The sequence below is a fragment of the Apteryx mantelli genome, chromosome 2 (assembly GCF_036417845.1).
Source record: "Apteryx mantelli isolate bAptMan1 chromosome 2, bAptMan1.hap1, whole genome shotgun sequence".
Classification (NCBI taxonomy): domain Eukaryota; kingdom Metazoa; phylum Chordata; class Aves; order Apterygiformes; family Apterygidae; genus Apteryx; species Apteryx mantelli.
Genome location: NC_089979.1, coordinates 54,124,680 through 54,140,456, shown reverse-complemented (window position 1 = coordinate 54,140,456; position 15,777 = coordinate 54,124,680). Strand labels below are relative to the sequence as shown.

General features: G+C 37.5%; 1 protein-coding gene across 2 annotated transcripts in view; it reads left to right on the top strand.

Moving 5' to 3' along the window:
- The first annotated feature begins 1,858 nt into the window (after positions 1-1,858).
- Positions 1,859-15,777, top strand: part of DLGAP1 (DLG associated protein 1) — a 146,514-nt gene continuing 132,595 nt past the window's right edge. For both annotated transcript variants that reach the window (XM_013942782.2, XM_067290682.1), the window contains exons 1-2: positions 1,859-1,887; positions 4,952-5,977. In XM_013942782.2, the coding sequence (XP_013798236.2) occupies positions 5,024-5,977 (954 nt within the window). In that variant the 5' untranslated portion in view covers positions 1,859-1,887; positions 4,952-5,023. The remainder of the gene's footprint in view (positions 1,888-4,951; positions 5,978-15,777) is intronic.

Here is a 15,777-nt window from a genome sequence, read left to right as displayed (position 1 = left end):
AAAGCTGTGAGTTCAGAAGCTTGGTGTCTCACTGAATAATATCTTATCTGAACAAAAGAATCCAATATCTCTCACTCCTTAGTTTCTGAACAGACAAGGATATTAGGCTTAAAGTGCTATGGTCTCGATGATGCTTAATTAGGGCGTCTCTGCGTTCGCATGTTGCACATACTGTTGCCTTCCCCCTCTATTTTGCTAATATGCTTTGAATGAGTGTGTTTGTCTGTTTCCCATATATATATATATGTATATCACTTACACGTTTTTATACTCAAACTTCACATTTTGGCGTAGATATGACTGCCATTCTCTCAGTTATCCCAGTAGTTGTTGACCTTAAACTTTATCCTGTGCATTATATTGTTCGTACTGCAGTTTGCCTTGCTCTGAATCTTGAACTACTGTAACATAATCAGATTATTGACAGAAGAAAAAATTAATCAATGCTGACTTTTCATACTGATCTTATCAAAGAAATTTCTAATTGTGGGGTTTTATAAGTCACTAATGGCCATAACATGCTTTTGATTATATTAGTCATTTTATTAATTATCCATTACTTACTACCTGCTACATTTTCCTGTATTATCTACTTTCTGTATACTTATGTATCCATTATTTTAGTGAGAGCATTTGCTACCTGGTTTTTTTTTTTACAGCTTCCTGTAGAAATGTAAGAAAAGTAATTCTGCAGTCTTGTGTGATGAAATTGGAGAGGCTATGTGGCATGTCAGGAAATCTTTTTATAAGAAAGCAGTTTTCACATATATCTAAAAGACAGAATATGTTTATTGAAGATATTTGGTGAATAAATTTAGGATAAATGAGTAGACAATATAGTTAAATAAAATATGTAAAAGCTTATGTAATTTATGGATTCAAGTTTTGATATTTTGCATTCATTTTCACTTTAATTAAATAAGAATTAATTATGCATTGTTCTAGCCACTAAGTTATTCCAACAAATTGTTGTGCATTAGGGACACCATGTTAGCAGCAAGGATGAATAGATTTGGATCCTTCTTTCCCAGGGCATCCTCAAGAAAACAGAAGCAAATGTAATGTGAATGCTGAAAGAAATAAGCATTCTTCAGCCTTACAATGCTGTATCTATTTAACATCTCATTTATTACCATGCCATCAAGTGTTTTTGGTCTGCTTCCATTGTTTATTAATATGTAATATATTCAGCATTTATCCTGCCTTATTTCATGAGTAATTAAATGTTCCTTGTTTGGCCAAGAAATAACAATACAGTAAAAATCTCAATTTGCTTCCTCTCAGCTATTCATGACAGATACCCCTGTCTCCAGCTGTTAATTGCACTAAATATTCATTGATAGTTTCAATGAACACTATTAAAGAAAATTATGCCTACTTTCTGAAAAATTCTGATGGAATGAGAGGCTGTAGTTTTTACTTGCTACAAGTGTCTTCTGGATGAAGTAAACGTATTAAAGCAGGATTGATGTGTGAGAGTGGTTTGGGCTGTGGTTTTGGTTTCTGTGTGGAAGAACTGTCCACTAAATAATTAAGAGAAGCACCACTGTTTTCTTCGATGTATAATCATCATTAGTGTTTACTTACTGGAAAGTGCACTACTGCACATTCTAGGTTTGTCTAATCTGTTACACTTTCAGTCCTTCAGCAGTTATAGTTAAAGTAAAATGAGGCTACATGCTAGCTAATCTGATGGTCTTTTATCACAACTGATACATGATAAAAAAATTCATGGTCTGTATCTAGATAAATGTTTTCAACGTTGTTATGCAGAAAAACTCTTGTAGTGTATACGCCAGCCTAAGAGCGAGGAATAAACAATTTTCTCTGCCTTTCAATTTCTGCCAGGTTTTGAAGCCTTTATCAACATGCCTTTTCATTACGCAGGTTGGTTGCTCCCTTTTCCCTCAAATTTGGTTCTTCCATCACTCTGAGGTCTTCAATATTTCTTTTTTTCCTCCACTTTTCAATGTGCTGCTTCTGCAAAGCTTTATCTTTTATTCTTTTTGTTGTAGCTGTGTGATCTTTCACATTCACAAGCATATCTGTGTATTTCTCTATAACTTATCTGATCCCTTTTGGGCAGATCCTCCTGCCTATTTTCTGCTTTTTTTTCCAGTACTTCCTTGGGGAAGATTCACTGACAGCTCAGACTCAAAATGGGTGTAGAACTGAGTGTTATCTTTTCTCTTCACCATTTCTACCATCCTACTTGCCATCCAAGTTCATATAGCTGTGCTTAGCCAAGCTTGTTACATCTTCCTCCACAATTTATGGAAAGTCTGGCCCTTTCTTCCTCTACAGACAACTGTCACTTTTCATAGCCTTCTTCACTTTTTAAGACTTCTTGCCCATCCTCCTTAACATCCATATTGCTTTTTCCTCCAGTCCATCCAAGACATAGCTAGTAACATTGTGCTCTTGTCAGTAAAACCACATCCACATTTTTAAGCCCTTCGTCTTTATATTCAAGATTCTCCACATCATAGTTCTGTTCCAGCCTATAAATCAGATCAAGTCTCATGTTTCCTCATCTAAGCCACTCTGCAACATCAAAATATTAAGACCATATATTCTTAAATAGTTTATGCCATCCTCTGTGCCTGTCATTACTTCACTGTCTGTGAACTGTCAGTCCCTTTAATTCTTTGTCTACATGTCCTCTTTTGCTGCAGTAAACAAAGGTGAAAATTTCTTAGCCATATGGCTAAGGAAAAACTGAAACTAAATCACTGGCACTGGGGATCTCCCAATTAACACTGCCTTCTCTGTGTCTTTCTCATATCTTTGGGGCAAAGTTTTGCTATTTTTGTCTTACATGGTACACTATTGTTAGCCCTAGGATAATTTATTAATCATCCTGAGGACTGCTGCATGGTTGTAAATGGATTTAAACAAGAATTAGCTGGCTGAAGCCTTGTTTTCATAAGCCGTTAAGTGTGGAAAATATTCATAGATATTAGAGACTGGAGCTAGTTATTTGATCATTATATCCTTTAGTGGAATTACTCTTGACAGGATATTCTTAGTCAAGTCACATTTTCAATGACTCAAGTAATGGATCTACTACTACATCCCTTGGGATGCTTCTTTATTGCACAGTCTAATAGATCACATTTAGAAAGGAGTTGGTAAGGATGTAATGCGTTCTTTAGAACTGCCCAAGACTGTCACTACAATATAGTTGACAAGGCCTGCCCTCTGAATATATTATTTTTTGTGCTTTTAAAAGTGCCTTTGGCCATGCTTCTCCTCAAGTAATCTAGTGAACTCATCTGATTTGAATATTTCAAGTGCCTTTTGTATTTTTGAAAACATTTTTTTTTGGAACTCAGGATCTCCTGAGAATGAACATTTTCTGCATTGCAGGGATGCAATGAGGGGGAGTGAAATGCAGGACATCCACACGAGCTTTGAAACATATTGAAAAAACTCCTCGTTAGCTCACCAGAGATTCAGAAGAATATATAAAATATGTTCTGATGAAATGCAGAGTAGGCTTTTCCAGACTGGCATCAACTAAATGCTATTTTAGCAGACTATTCATTGATGCCAATTTGCTAGTAGGTACAATGTCTAAAACCTGTTAAAACATGAACTCTATCTGAGAGAATATTGGAGGAATATAGTGGAAAACCAGTTGCTATGAATGTCTATCCATAATCCAAGAAAAATCTCAGGGGTGACATTTCAGGAAGTAAAACATGTGATTAGCTGTGCTGGAAGCAAATAAAGTCACTGAGTGACTCCCATTTCAGCTGTGTGCAGAACAGGACTCCCTCTACAGAGTCCACTGCTGCATCAGCCTCTGCCCATCACGAGCTGTGATGTCACCATGATAACGTTTTGCAACATTTGGAACCCTGTAATATATGCATTAGTAGCTCCAAGATTACAATGACAATTGTGTCCAGCCCTTTACTAGTGGTGAGAGCTGAAATGAGGACATCTAGCTTCAAACAGAGTGGTTATTATATCACTTGTGGTGAAGGAAGATTTCCATTTCAAATTGTTGTAATCAATAGTCTATAACATTGTGAGTCGCTTCAGGGCTTCAGGGCCAAATAACTGCTGTAAGGTAGTAAGTGTTGAAATCCCTTACACTGTTAAAGCAATGTACAAGCTTCTGTATCAATTCCCCCAACGGTAGAGAGAGTAGAGATACTCAGACACTGCTTAGTACTCTGAAAATTTATGGAAAATAAAACCAAGCCATGCATTATCAATCAGTTTTTTTTATGAGTAGAAGCATGTAGAAAGTAAATACAACCCCAAATATACGGATTATTAAACCATTAGTTTGGCTTCATTTTGATAGGGTTAGTGAAATGTTTTATTATTTTATTTTTAAATTGAAAAAAAGCTTACAAAAATTAATGTTTCAATATTGTCTTGAGATACTTACTAGGCAGACAAAATACAGCTGAAGTAAAACTGCACTTGAATCATGAAAAAATGTGCATTAACACCAGAGGAAGGTTTCCCATCAATTACACCATACTTTGTGTTTGGCCAAAAGTAACCCAGAAAGCACTCCATTAAGGACATGATCTTTTTCGAAACATTTATTTGGTCCTGAAAACGTGCAGATGAGCAATCCAGCCCCCCTGGGAGGCCCCTGTCCACGAATGTTTTCAGGACTGAGGTTTTAGAGTTAGGTAGCAATATTTATATTGCTGTGGAGTAGTGAACAGTGGTAAGTTTCATATCAGAAAATTTTCTCATATCTGTTTTCCAGTGGGTGAAACAAGTTCATTTTTCTTGTATCTTGTTTAGGCATCCCCAAATATTGCTATGTACGGCCGTGGGAAAGATTAAATAATAAAAAGAACCAGAAAAGTTTTATTCTGATGATTTTTATAATAAAAAGCAGTGAATGCTAAAAATGCATGTGCTGATTTTTCTCATAGCCTAAATATCTTATGGCTTCTGTTGTATTTCATTCTTTTAGGCCTTTCTCTGAGATCTGCCCGTTGCATAGCCATAAGTATTAGATGACTTTGGGACTTGCTTTCCATCGACAATGAAGGGATTATCTAGCAGCCGTAGTCATCATCACGGGGTTGCCTGTGACCCTCCATGTGACAGCCTGCAACATCACCCAGACAGGAAGCCATATTTGTTAAATCCAGTGGACCCTCACCCGGCAGATCACCCTTACTACACTCAAAGGAACTCTTTTCAGGCAGAATGCATGGTGCCCTACAGCGATCAGATTGCCAGCAGCACTTTTCCTCGGAGACATTACAATTCTCACCATGAACTTAAAGACGAGTGTGCTCTTGTTCCCCATGGAACTGCCAATAAAACTAACCGCATTCCTGCCAACCTTTTGGACCAGTTTGAACGACAGCTGCCTCTGAATCGTGATGGCTACCATACACTGCAGTACAAGCGAACTGCCATGGAGCACCGCAGTGACAGCCCAGGGAGGATCCGGCATTTGGTTCATTCTGTCCAAAAGCTCTTTACCAAGTCCCATTCGCTTGAGGGACCCTCCAAGGGGAGCGTCAATGGGGGCAAAGCAAGCCCAGAGGAGTCACAGACGATGAGGTATGGGAAGCGTAGCAAGAGTAAAGAAAGGCGATCGGAAGGTAAGCCCAGATCCAGTGCCTCAGGATGGTGGAGTTCAGATGACAACTTGGACAATGATGTTTGCATTTATCATGGTCCCAGTGGGGTCATGACCATGGGAAGATGCCCTGATCGTTCTTCTTCCCAGTACTTTATGGAAGCCTATAACACTATTAGTGAACATACTGTGAAGTCATCCAGAAGCAATAATGATGTCAAATGCTCTACCTGTGCAAACCTGCCTGTGAATTTGGACTCGCAGTTAATGAAGAAAAGCTCTTGGTCCTCTACACTAACCGTGAGCAGAGCCCGTGAAGTTTACCAGAAAGCGTCAGTTAACATGGACCAGACAGTGGTGAAGGCAGAGACGTGTCAACAGGAACGGTCATGTCAGTACCTTCAGGTACAGTGTGGAGAACTGATTGCTGTTAACTGTGCTCTGCCTTGTTGCAGGTGTTTGTGGGGGATGGAGGTTTGCTCTGATATTTCATTTTTCCTGAGAGGTCACTGAGCACAAAATAGGGGATAATGCAGCTGAAATTAAAAATAAATCTGCTTTTTTTTGCCAGCATTCAGTATTTCAAAGAAACAGTTTGTATTGGAACAGGCGTAATTTTTTCATGTGAGAAAAATAAGACCTTTCTATGTACTTTTTGAATTTATAAGGCGTTCACAGTAGGGGTATAGAGAATTTGATGTTGTAGTGCTTGTAGTTAGTATTACAATGTCAATTAACAGGATGCTACCAGGATACAAATTCTTTGATTTCGGTAATTTCAGGATTTGCCTTCATTTACTGCTTATTTTATTATGAAAGCTTTTGAGACCCTTTTGAGAAACTTTGAGGTACTTTAGTACTTTCTGCAGCAGGAAAAGAATCTACTTACTTACCTTTTTGCCACAGAATATAAATTCTCATAAAATAGTCACTGTAAAGTATCCAGATTTGTTTATCTGGCTATTTCTCTTTCTCATGGCTTTGATTCAAAAATATAAAATCAAAAGGTTGAAATTATTGCTTGTTCTGATTATACATTTTAGGAGTACATCACCTACTCCCTCACAAGCTGTTTGCAGTTAATACAGCGTCACTATTTTTCACCAGTATTGTATCTTTAAATGTCAAGAATCAGATGTCTGCTCTTGGAGCTATCATACTGCCGGTGAATGTTTGTGGCAGGAACATGGATTAGAAAATATTAAAACTGTTTCATTCTTAGGAGAGCTGTGGATAGCTTTTATGCACTTTAAAGGAAGCTCTTATGGCACATCTAAGTGTATGTGTAAGATGGAACAACGTTGCACAGAGAAGAGAGAAGACCATGAGGAAAAAAGAGGTTTGCTAAAACAATTTGGTTTCATTTTACTATAGTGAGACTCTTGTCTATTCATATAGAAATTGTAATGAGTTTTCTCATGGGGTACTTTAATGAGACGTTCAGCTTCCACATTCTGTTGTTTAAGTCAGTACTTGGGGAAAGCGTAGGACTGAGGTATCCACATTTAAAATTTGATCTTAAAAGGAATTATTGAATGGCATGCAAAATAATTTTGAATGCCAGCCTCTGGGATTCTAAGTTTTAAAGGTAAAAAATGGATGTGTCTATTTTCTAGTAATTGTTGGGAGAATGGGTTGGGGGTGGAAAGGAGACAGTATGAAAGCTCAGTGTGTGTTTACAGCTGTGCCTATGGACTGGGGAGGGACAGAGGCTTCAAAATAGCCTAAGGTTACAACCTTTTGAGATTGGTTGTATGAAGTTGCTTTGATCTGAATTTTGTGAGTCAGAAGAAATTGTAATTTTGGACTTGATTGTTGTGCTTACTTTGGACCTTGAGATTTCTTTTATGTTTTTGTTTACTCCTTCAATCTTCTACTAAGGTTTCAATAAAATAGCTAACAATTCAGTATGTGACCAGATGGCTAGAAAAGAGTGAAAAACTGTGCCAGCAGCAGATTTAAATGAACACCTCCATAGGGACTTTTAGATAATGTTTAACTGACAGGAATAGAGGCTTGAAGCGGAATTAGAGGACATTATCTGTGTCTTTATGAAAATATGTCCAACAATTGTCAAGGGCAGGAATTAGACTAACTAAATTCAGACTGTTTTTCCCATCCTGTTTGTGTCCTAAGTGGTGGTTTTAGTTTGTTTTCCATTTCATTTCATTTTTTTCTAATTGTATGCCTGTTTGTAAAAGTCAGGGAAATATAACTTTTGGATTGAAATTGTTAAAATACAGAAGAAAATCTTAATCAGGCTTTGATTAACATTGCAAAGAATATTCAGACAGCTAAATAAGGCAGGCAGATTTAAGGGAGAAGGTTAGAATTACTCTTCTCTCTTGGCAGCTTAAAAAGATAACAAATAGATACAGATATTAAAAAGTCATTCTCTATCTGAATGCATCCCACTGCCTTTCCCTTCACTGTACCTCTCTTCTTTTTACACTGCAAGCCCTTTGGGCCATGGACTTTGTTTACTTTTGTGTTTCTGCAGTGCCCAGCACAATGGGGCCCACAATGTAATTGAGGCCTTTTGGCCATCCCGCAGTATAAATGTATATTAGCAACAGCAGAGTATCACTCTGGTAGTGGGCTGTAGAGATATTCCAAATATCTGCTATTTTTCTGGTGACCTTTTGATGATTGTGCCAAAAGGCTGATGTCCTATATTCTTAGGACAATTAGAAATACACTAACTGATATAAAAGCTACTTAGGCACAAATTTATGACAGTACTGGATAACTCTAATAATGACTTTAATTAATATGATGTTTCTTCTTTGCTTTATTTATCTCATTAAATGTGGTATAGGTGTTCTTATCAACTCACTTGTACTTTAAGCTGGTGTTATGTCCCAGGACATAAACTTTGTGATCCTTGAAAGAGTGAACTATTTTGTTCATGCAAACTGTTCTTGTTATAATATCTGAATACAATGAATGAATGACTTTTTTTCAAATCAGTATACAGGACAATTTTCTTTATCCTGATAGCTCTGAGTATATCAGAGATCACAGATGAAATTCAGTTCATATTTGCTTCTAACGGCTTTTATCACACAAGTATCTGGAAGAATTCTCAGTGTAAAGACATGGAAATAACAAACAATTATCCCACTTGGTGTGATATTTTCCACATAATCATTCTGTGGAAGGAGTTGGCAGTAGTTCATGTTACAGATGGGCTAATTTCTCATAATTTGGAGTTTGGATCTTGTGCAGAGTCCTCCTGCATTGTGCAATCTTCCCTTACACTAGAGGACTCCATTTCCATCCTGTGTACAGAAGTGCAGTGTCCATCTTTGGAGTTTCAAGAGGGGGAGTAACTAGGAAGACTTGACTCAACTTCATATGTCTTTTGAGTTAGATATAAGCTCCTGGAATAGTTAAAAGACTGTCAAACAAAGCCTTTCCTCTCACCTGCAATTCTGGAATGGAATTGTTTTGCTCTCTTCTCTCTATTTCTTCTGGGGAGAACAAGGGACTGGATAATATTCACCAATAAAACTTTGTATTATTCTATATATTTTAGAAAGGAGGGAAGGAGGCATTGGTGTTAAGAAGTAAGGTAAGGTGCTTTTTTTGAACTACTTCTTGCTTCAGGAAAATACTTTCATTTGATCAAAGTTTACAGTTGGGCTAATTTGAAGGAAGATGGGAAGGAAGTGTTCCTGTTTTCTCTAAAATTTTCTTTAAAAATAGCTTCCCATTCCTTGAGAGAATAATCTATAAAGCAGTGAACAGCCTCCACTTCTCTGTCAGCTTCTCCTTCGGAATATTTAAAATTAAGGAAAACTATCGAAGATAGTACTGTAAGCAACAGTATTTTTTCTCAGAACAATAGAGTCTAAATACACAGGTAGATATTTTTTCCACTCTTGTTTTCTATGAATTCCTGACTGTTGAAGCTAATAGAGTATCTAATACACTGCACAGTTTATCTCTAATTCTAGTTTTGGCGCTCAATATTTCCTGTAATCACTATTCCCATAGGCCTTGGTCCATTTGTTAAGAAAGAGAAAAAAATACAAGGATGATATTTTTCATATCATTCCTCTTTTCTTTTAATGTGGGTCAGTCAGATGTTTTCTTTTGACCCTGTTGGGTGAGACTGAAATCAGTTGTGTCAGATACTCGCGGCTAAGGAAGGAAGTTTACTTCTGAAAAGTGAAGGGCCATAGGTGAGGAAGCCTGTGCAGTCCATCGCCAGAGTTCTGTGCTGGAGTCAACAGTCCTTTGGTGGGAGACCGGGGAATACACTGTGAAAACTGTGAGCAAAGTTTTTGCACGTGATGAACATTTCCTGGTTTATCACAGACTGGATCTGCTAGCAGAGGGTTCTGGTTGTGCTCAGCGTCCCATATGAAGGTTGTCTGTAATGTGCAGTAAGTCTTTTAGTGTTAGGAAACTCATATAGTTAAAGTGACTTGCCTCCCAGCCTTAGGACAAGGCACTTCCCTAGTTTCCTAGCAGTTACCACTCATTCCAAGCCTCCTTCTGTTGCCAATGTCTATGGATGGCCAAATAGAGGGCATGACTTCACCCTAAATAATCCTGGTGATCATGATCTGTGATTTGATTTGTTACCTCATATATTAAACCGAGTACACCAGGTAGACCAGGTAAAATGCTTATTCTTATGACACAGTAATTTATCCTATGTCTGTTGCACTGGGCTTATGTGTCTATCTGTATTTTCAGTTATTTTCTACTTTTTTCTCATTGGTATTGTTTGCATTTCTGTCACAATTACCATATTCAAATTGATCTTTCAGTATGTCATTGTATATATGTGGAAGTTGTGTTTTGATCTTCACTAATATTGAGCTATTTTCAGCTGTAAAAATTGCTGTGGGATGGGGAACATGAATAATTAGTAAAGTCATGGGATTTGGGACCTACTGAAGATTATAAATAAAGCAAAAAATATTTACAAAAAATATATTAATAACAAATAATTCAGCTGAGTCTACATCTTAGTTATTTAGCCTACCTGCAAACCTATCCAAGATGCCTTTGCTGTATTAGGAGAAAAAGTAGGAGAACATATCAGGATAACCCTCCCCCTCTCCCTCAGAATCCTTTAATTTATCTAAAAATATTTTGTCAGAAGAATTATTACTGTTGGTGAGAGTGATCTTGCTACCTATCTCACCTTAACAACTGCTATGTTCTCATTCATTTAATTAAAGCCTGGACCAGCCTTTGGTGTCTGAGTAATACAGTAATGGAGGCCACCTAAGTACTAAGAGAGCTGGTCTCTGGCAATGACAGTACTTCAAATATAGCTGAACTTCATCTGCCCCTGTCCCTTAGTTTGTCATTTTCTATCCTTTGTTTTTTCCAGCATTCTGTAACTTCTTAATACTGAATGTTCCAGCACTAATGTAATTTTTTCTAGATTAACTTGAAGAATTACTTTTGGTCCATCTTGTTAGCATCCCTATGTTCTAATAGCTCATCCATTAATGAACATAATTCTGTCAGCTAGATCCCTATTTTGTGTTGCTAGCATACAGAATATAGGATCTAGCAACATACTTGGGTGATTCTATGTTACATATGCTGTTGTGTCAGAAATATTTATGCAAATTATGGCTGCATATAATAGCTAGTGTTTGATATCTATTCCAGTTGCTTTTGGTACAAACATGGATAAGATCTGATTCAGTCCTGGATCTGACTCTTCTCTGTAGCCTTAAGTATCTGACATGTTCTAATCTGATTGTTTTCAGTAACGTCACTGTAAAGAAACCCAATCAAAATCTTGAAGACAAATCCAATCCAGCAAAGAGGATCATTTCAAGCTGAATCTGAGTTTGAAATCCCTAATATTTCTTGTGGAGACATGCACAGTAGTTGGGAAATAAACACTGAGTGGTCATATATCTGTCTTCCTTATTAGGAGCAAAATAATATGTAATATTTCCCCTACTTCCAGTTATATTTTTTGTTTCAGGAATGGAATTTGTACAGGGAATTCTACAGTGCCAGAAGAATAATTTGAGCTGGGGGCAGGTGGCCACAATTTCTGTTCTGTCCTACATATGCTCTTATGTTGTGCGTCTTGCACTGCTGCGCTTCTCTCAGTAGTGAATTAAGCAACATGAGCGTGAATCTGTTGTATATCGTTTGTCCTTTCATCCTCTTATGCGGAGTCCATGCAGTATACTGTCTTGTTTGAGTAGAGGGTGAGGGGATTACATGACTTCTGATAGATATGCCACCATGCATTTCTCTTACCAAAGGCTAAGAAATGTGCTGTGCAGTTGGATAAGGCATAATGACAGTTCTGATGGGCCAGGGCTTCCAGAGATGATCTCGGAATTGTCTCTAAGAAAGTGTCTTTTATGCAAATAAGTTTCTGTCTAATTTTGCTTTACTGACATAACCCCATTCTGCTAATCAGTTTGTTAGGAAATCTTCTAGATTTCCTGGACTCTAGCTGTTCAGTTCCCAAAAGATGAGAGTCAAGACTATAGTCTTGATTTAGTATCCAGTGAGACACTAGTATAGAGCACAAGTGACAGCTTGGAGTCCCTGAGAAAACATACCATGATGTTCTGAACTGGGGAAAGTTTCCGCAGAGCTGAATGAAGGCTTCTTACACAGGTATATCTCATTGCTGTAATCCAAAGAAAGCATTATGAAAGAGTCATTGAAGTCTGGCCACTGTATGGTAGAAGGTAACAGAAGCTAATAACCAGTTGGAGTTGGTAGGTAACTGCGTTACTTACAGTTGTTGCCTGTGAGAGTGCAGCATTAGCAAAGCATCAGAGACTATCCACTTACAGTCAGCCAACGGAAACAGCATCAGGGCTGTTTTTCTCAAAATACTCTTATTGCTCCCACCACATCTCTCTCTTCCAAGGATTCAGATTCGGCTACATGTTCTTCATCTATGAGCCAGTTTCCTGCCAGCTTGATGGTGGACTTGTGGTCATGTGTGGTGAAAGAAAGGTAAAACGACATCCCATTTAACAGTATTAGCATTTGACTCCGACTAGTCACTGTGTGCAGGTGCTGAAGTGATTAGGGACAGAACTGATTCACCCCAAAGAAGGTATCTAGTAGTGAAAGATCATTTCTCCATTACTAGTCACTGAAAGTGTCCTTTCAAGGATTGGTATTCATGTTAGAGTCAAACCGTAGGTCCCTGCCATGCTTCTTGAGCCAAAAAGCTTTAAAGGCATTGAGAAAGATGAGAATGAATGTCTGCCCCCTACCACTGAGAGAATATCATCCACGAGTATCATCAGAGTTGTTTTAATTTGAGGTCCTGGCCTAAAGCCACGTTGTGTGAGCTTCAGTTATGTTTCTTTCAGTTAGTTGAGTTGGTCATTGCTGTTTGGCTTCCTTTCTGCAGAACATGTGGTCCTCTTCGCTCTGGGTTGGATTTTTATGCGTAAAGCAGCAGGAGAAAGTTCATTCTGGAATCAAGTTGAGGCTGTTTTGTGTAGGAGATACACCATTATTATTCCTCATCCAACAGGATGTGAATCAGATTCACAAGTCAGTGGTCAAGGCACATTTTGATGAATGAAAACGCTAAGCTCTCGCAATGCTCAAGGAATTTTTTCTATTGACTCACTCCGTGAGGATTCATACTGTTTTAGAAGATTTTCTAAACTACTGTTGAGTGAAGGAATATGGTAATACTTCACACTGCTTGTTTAGGTTTAATGCAAGTTGTGGGCACATAGGATTCAGGAAGCAGTTTGCTGTCTTGTACAAGCCCTTTTTCTTGGCTGTTAATAGTCTTCATGTAAAAATATATGGAGATAAGTCATCCAAATGAAATGAGTTTAAAATAGTACCTGACTGCAAAAATCGCACAAGCTAAAGCAAGTGTTCCTGCAGATACTGAAAATATTAAGTTTGTACTAAATGAGAGCAACCTCCCTAACTGCCTTTATGAAAATTCTTGAAGCCTATTAAACATACACTTGTTCTTTAAAGCTTAAGGCTTTCTTTTTTGCGTAATTCAGTGACTCTTCACACATGCACGTTGGCAGAACGGAATGCTGCTCGTCTTTATTGGTCCAGTCAATTCAAAATTCATGAGTGCCAGGAATAGGCTTAGCAAGTGGAAGATGGCAATTGAAACTTCCTTAACAACAAGCAAAGGAGGCATAATAACTGCTAAGAAAACCAAATTGCATGGGTTTGAAAATCTGCACTGAGCAGTCATTAAGCATTGTTCTTCAGTTGTGTGATTTCATTTCATTAAGTATTTGCATACTAATAGAAAGCTAAAGTTACAAGTCTACTGCTGTGAGCGATGGCTAGCCACTCCCTTCCAGTCCTTGTGTTTACTTCTGTAGTCATCTGCACTGCTTTGCCAAAGCACAGGGAGAAGCTTTAATGCTCTCAGCTGAAATAAACCAAATCAAACTAGAGATCAATAATGAACTTAATTTGCTATAGAGACAGTCTGTTTGGTATTTCATCCAATAAGGTAAGCTAATAACAATTCTGGGCAAAAAGAAGGAAATCTGATATTCTGGTTTTTGTTATTTAAAGCCTAAATAAAAATTGTTTTCTGTACTTCTGTCCTTACATGCTTTTTTTTTCACATTGGTATGTGAAATAATATACTCACTATGTGTGACTTTTTGAAATGAATGGTTGAAAATTGGGTCCAGTTTACCTGTTTGTTTGGGGGACCTAGACTATCTATTAGAAAAACTGAGTTCCTTTATATCAAAAGAATGCGTAAGGGAACTGACCAGGCAGTTCAGGCTGGCTAATGACGAAGTGTGAACACCTGCAGAGCAACATAAATTCAGATAATGATCAGGACAGGTAACTGATTCAGTAAATGAAGCTGAATCCAGGTGAGAAGCTGGCTGGTGGCAGTGTGTTATGTATATGGTCTGTTCTGTTTACGGTAAATGTTCTGTCTGTCATTCGATCAGAAGAAAGAAAGTACAGTCAGTGTTAGTTTTCAGACTTGTAAGAAATGTTCTATTTTTAGGTGTATGTTGAAGGATTGAAGTTGAAAGTTTCAGTAACTTGCCCATTTCTGAGGCCTTTGCTCAGTATTTTTAATGTTTTTTTCAATTAATGATGATTTCTTGTTTCACTAGGCTTTTTGTATAATTAAAGTACACTCTTGATTATTAGGCTTGTGAAGAAAGGATTGTACATGATCTTAAAGATCATTTGCAGAATGAAATGTCTGCAGGCTCTGCATTACTTCAATAGTGTGGATAATAATAGCTCTATTTTAGTAAAAACAATGGTGTTCATTGTTAGATCTGAGTTTTCTTTTTGACTACTCAGTTCTCTCCTCTTCTTCATGAGAGTAAAAATAATTATGCGAGTGATGTTTCTGCTTGATATTCTGCTACTGAAAAAATGATATTGCCAAGGTAATTGGATAATATGATTTTCTTGAAAACATTAAACAGCTTTTTCACAAGTATGTCAATCTTAATGCCATTAATCCTCCAAGGCAGCAGTTACTGTGCATATGCACTTGCATGCAGCATAGTAGGTGACCTTGCAAGGTATAGTATCAGCCATTCAAACGTAGCAAGAGCCTGTGGGAAAATTTGTACAGACCTCCTGACTAAAAAAAAATTTAAAAAGAGCTGGAGGTTCACATAGGCACTTTTCCCAGCATTTTTCCAGACCAACAGAAAGCAAGGCACTACAGTTTGTATAGTACCATATGTGCAGAAACAGAATGCAGGAAACAGTGTGATCAATTTTATTTTCCTAATTTGTAGTTTTGAGAGGGCTTGGTGTGTTGTTTCTTTCCCATGATATGAAACACTTTACTGTGACAATAAATTGCATTGTCTACTCTGAGCTGCTACAGCCATTCCTATTAGGCACCAAACAAAGAAGCTCTGAAAATCAGGTCACTTGTTTTAGTTTGTATTGCTTTAGGCATTTATCTATAGGCACAGAAGTATTAAAATGTTGATATTATATTATATTATCTGCCAAGAGCAAAATGGGTATAAAAATAGTAATGCTGTGTTTGAAGGGTTGTGTGTCCTACTCAAGTAATACACAGACAATGCTCTGAGATCCTTTCATTAAAAGTATCATAATAACTATTAATAGAGAAAACAAACATCTAATACTTCTAAAGCATATCTTTACCTTGCAAGTGCTCTCTATCAGTTTCACAATATCTTACTGTTTTCTTCTGCTCTATCTTCTGAAATCACGATTTCCAACTCTTG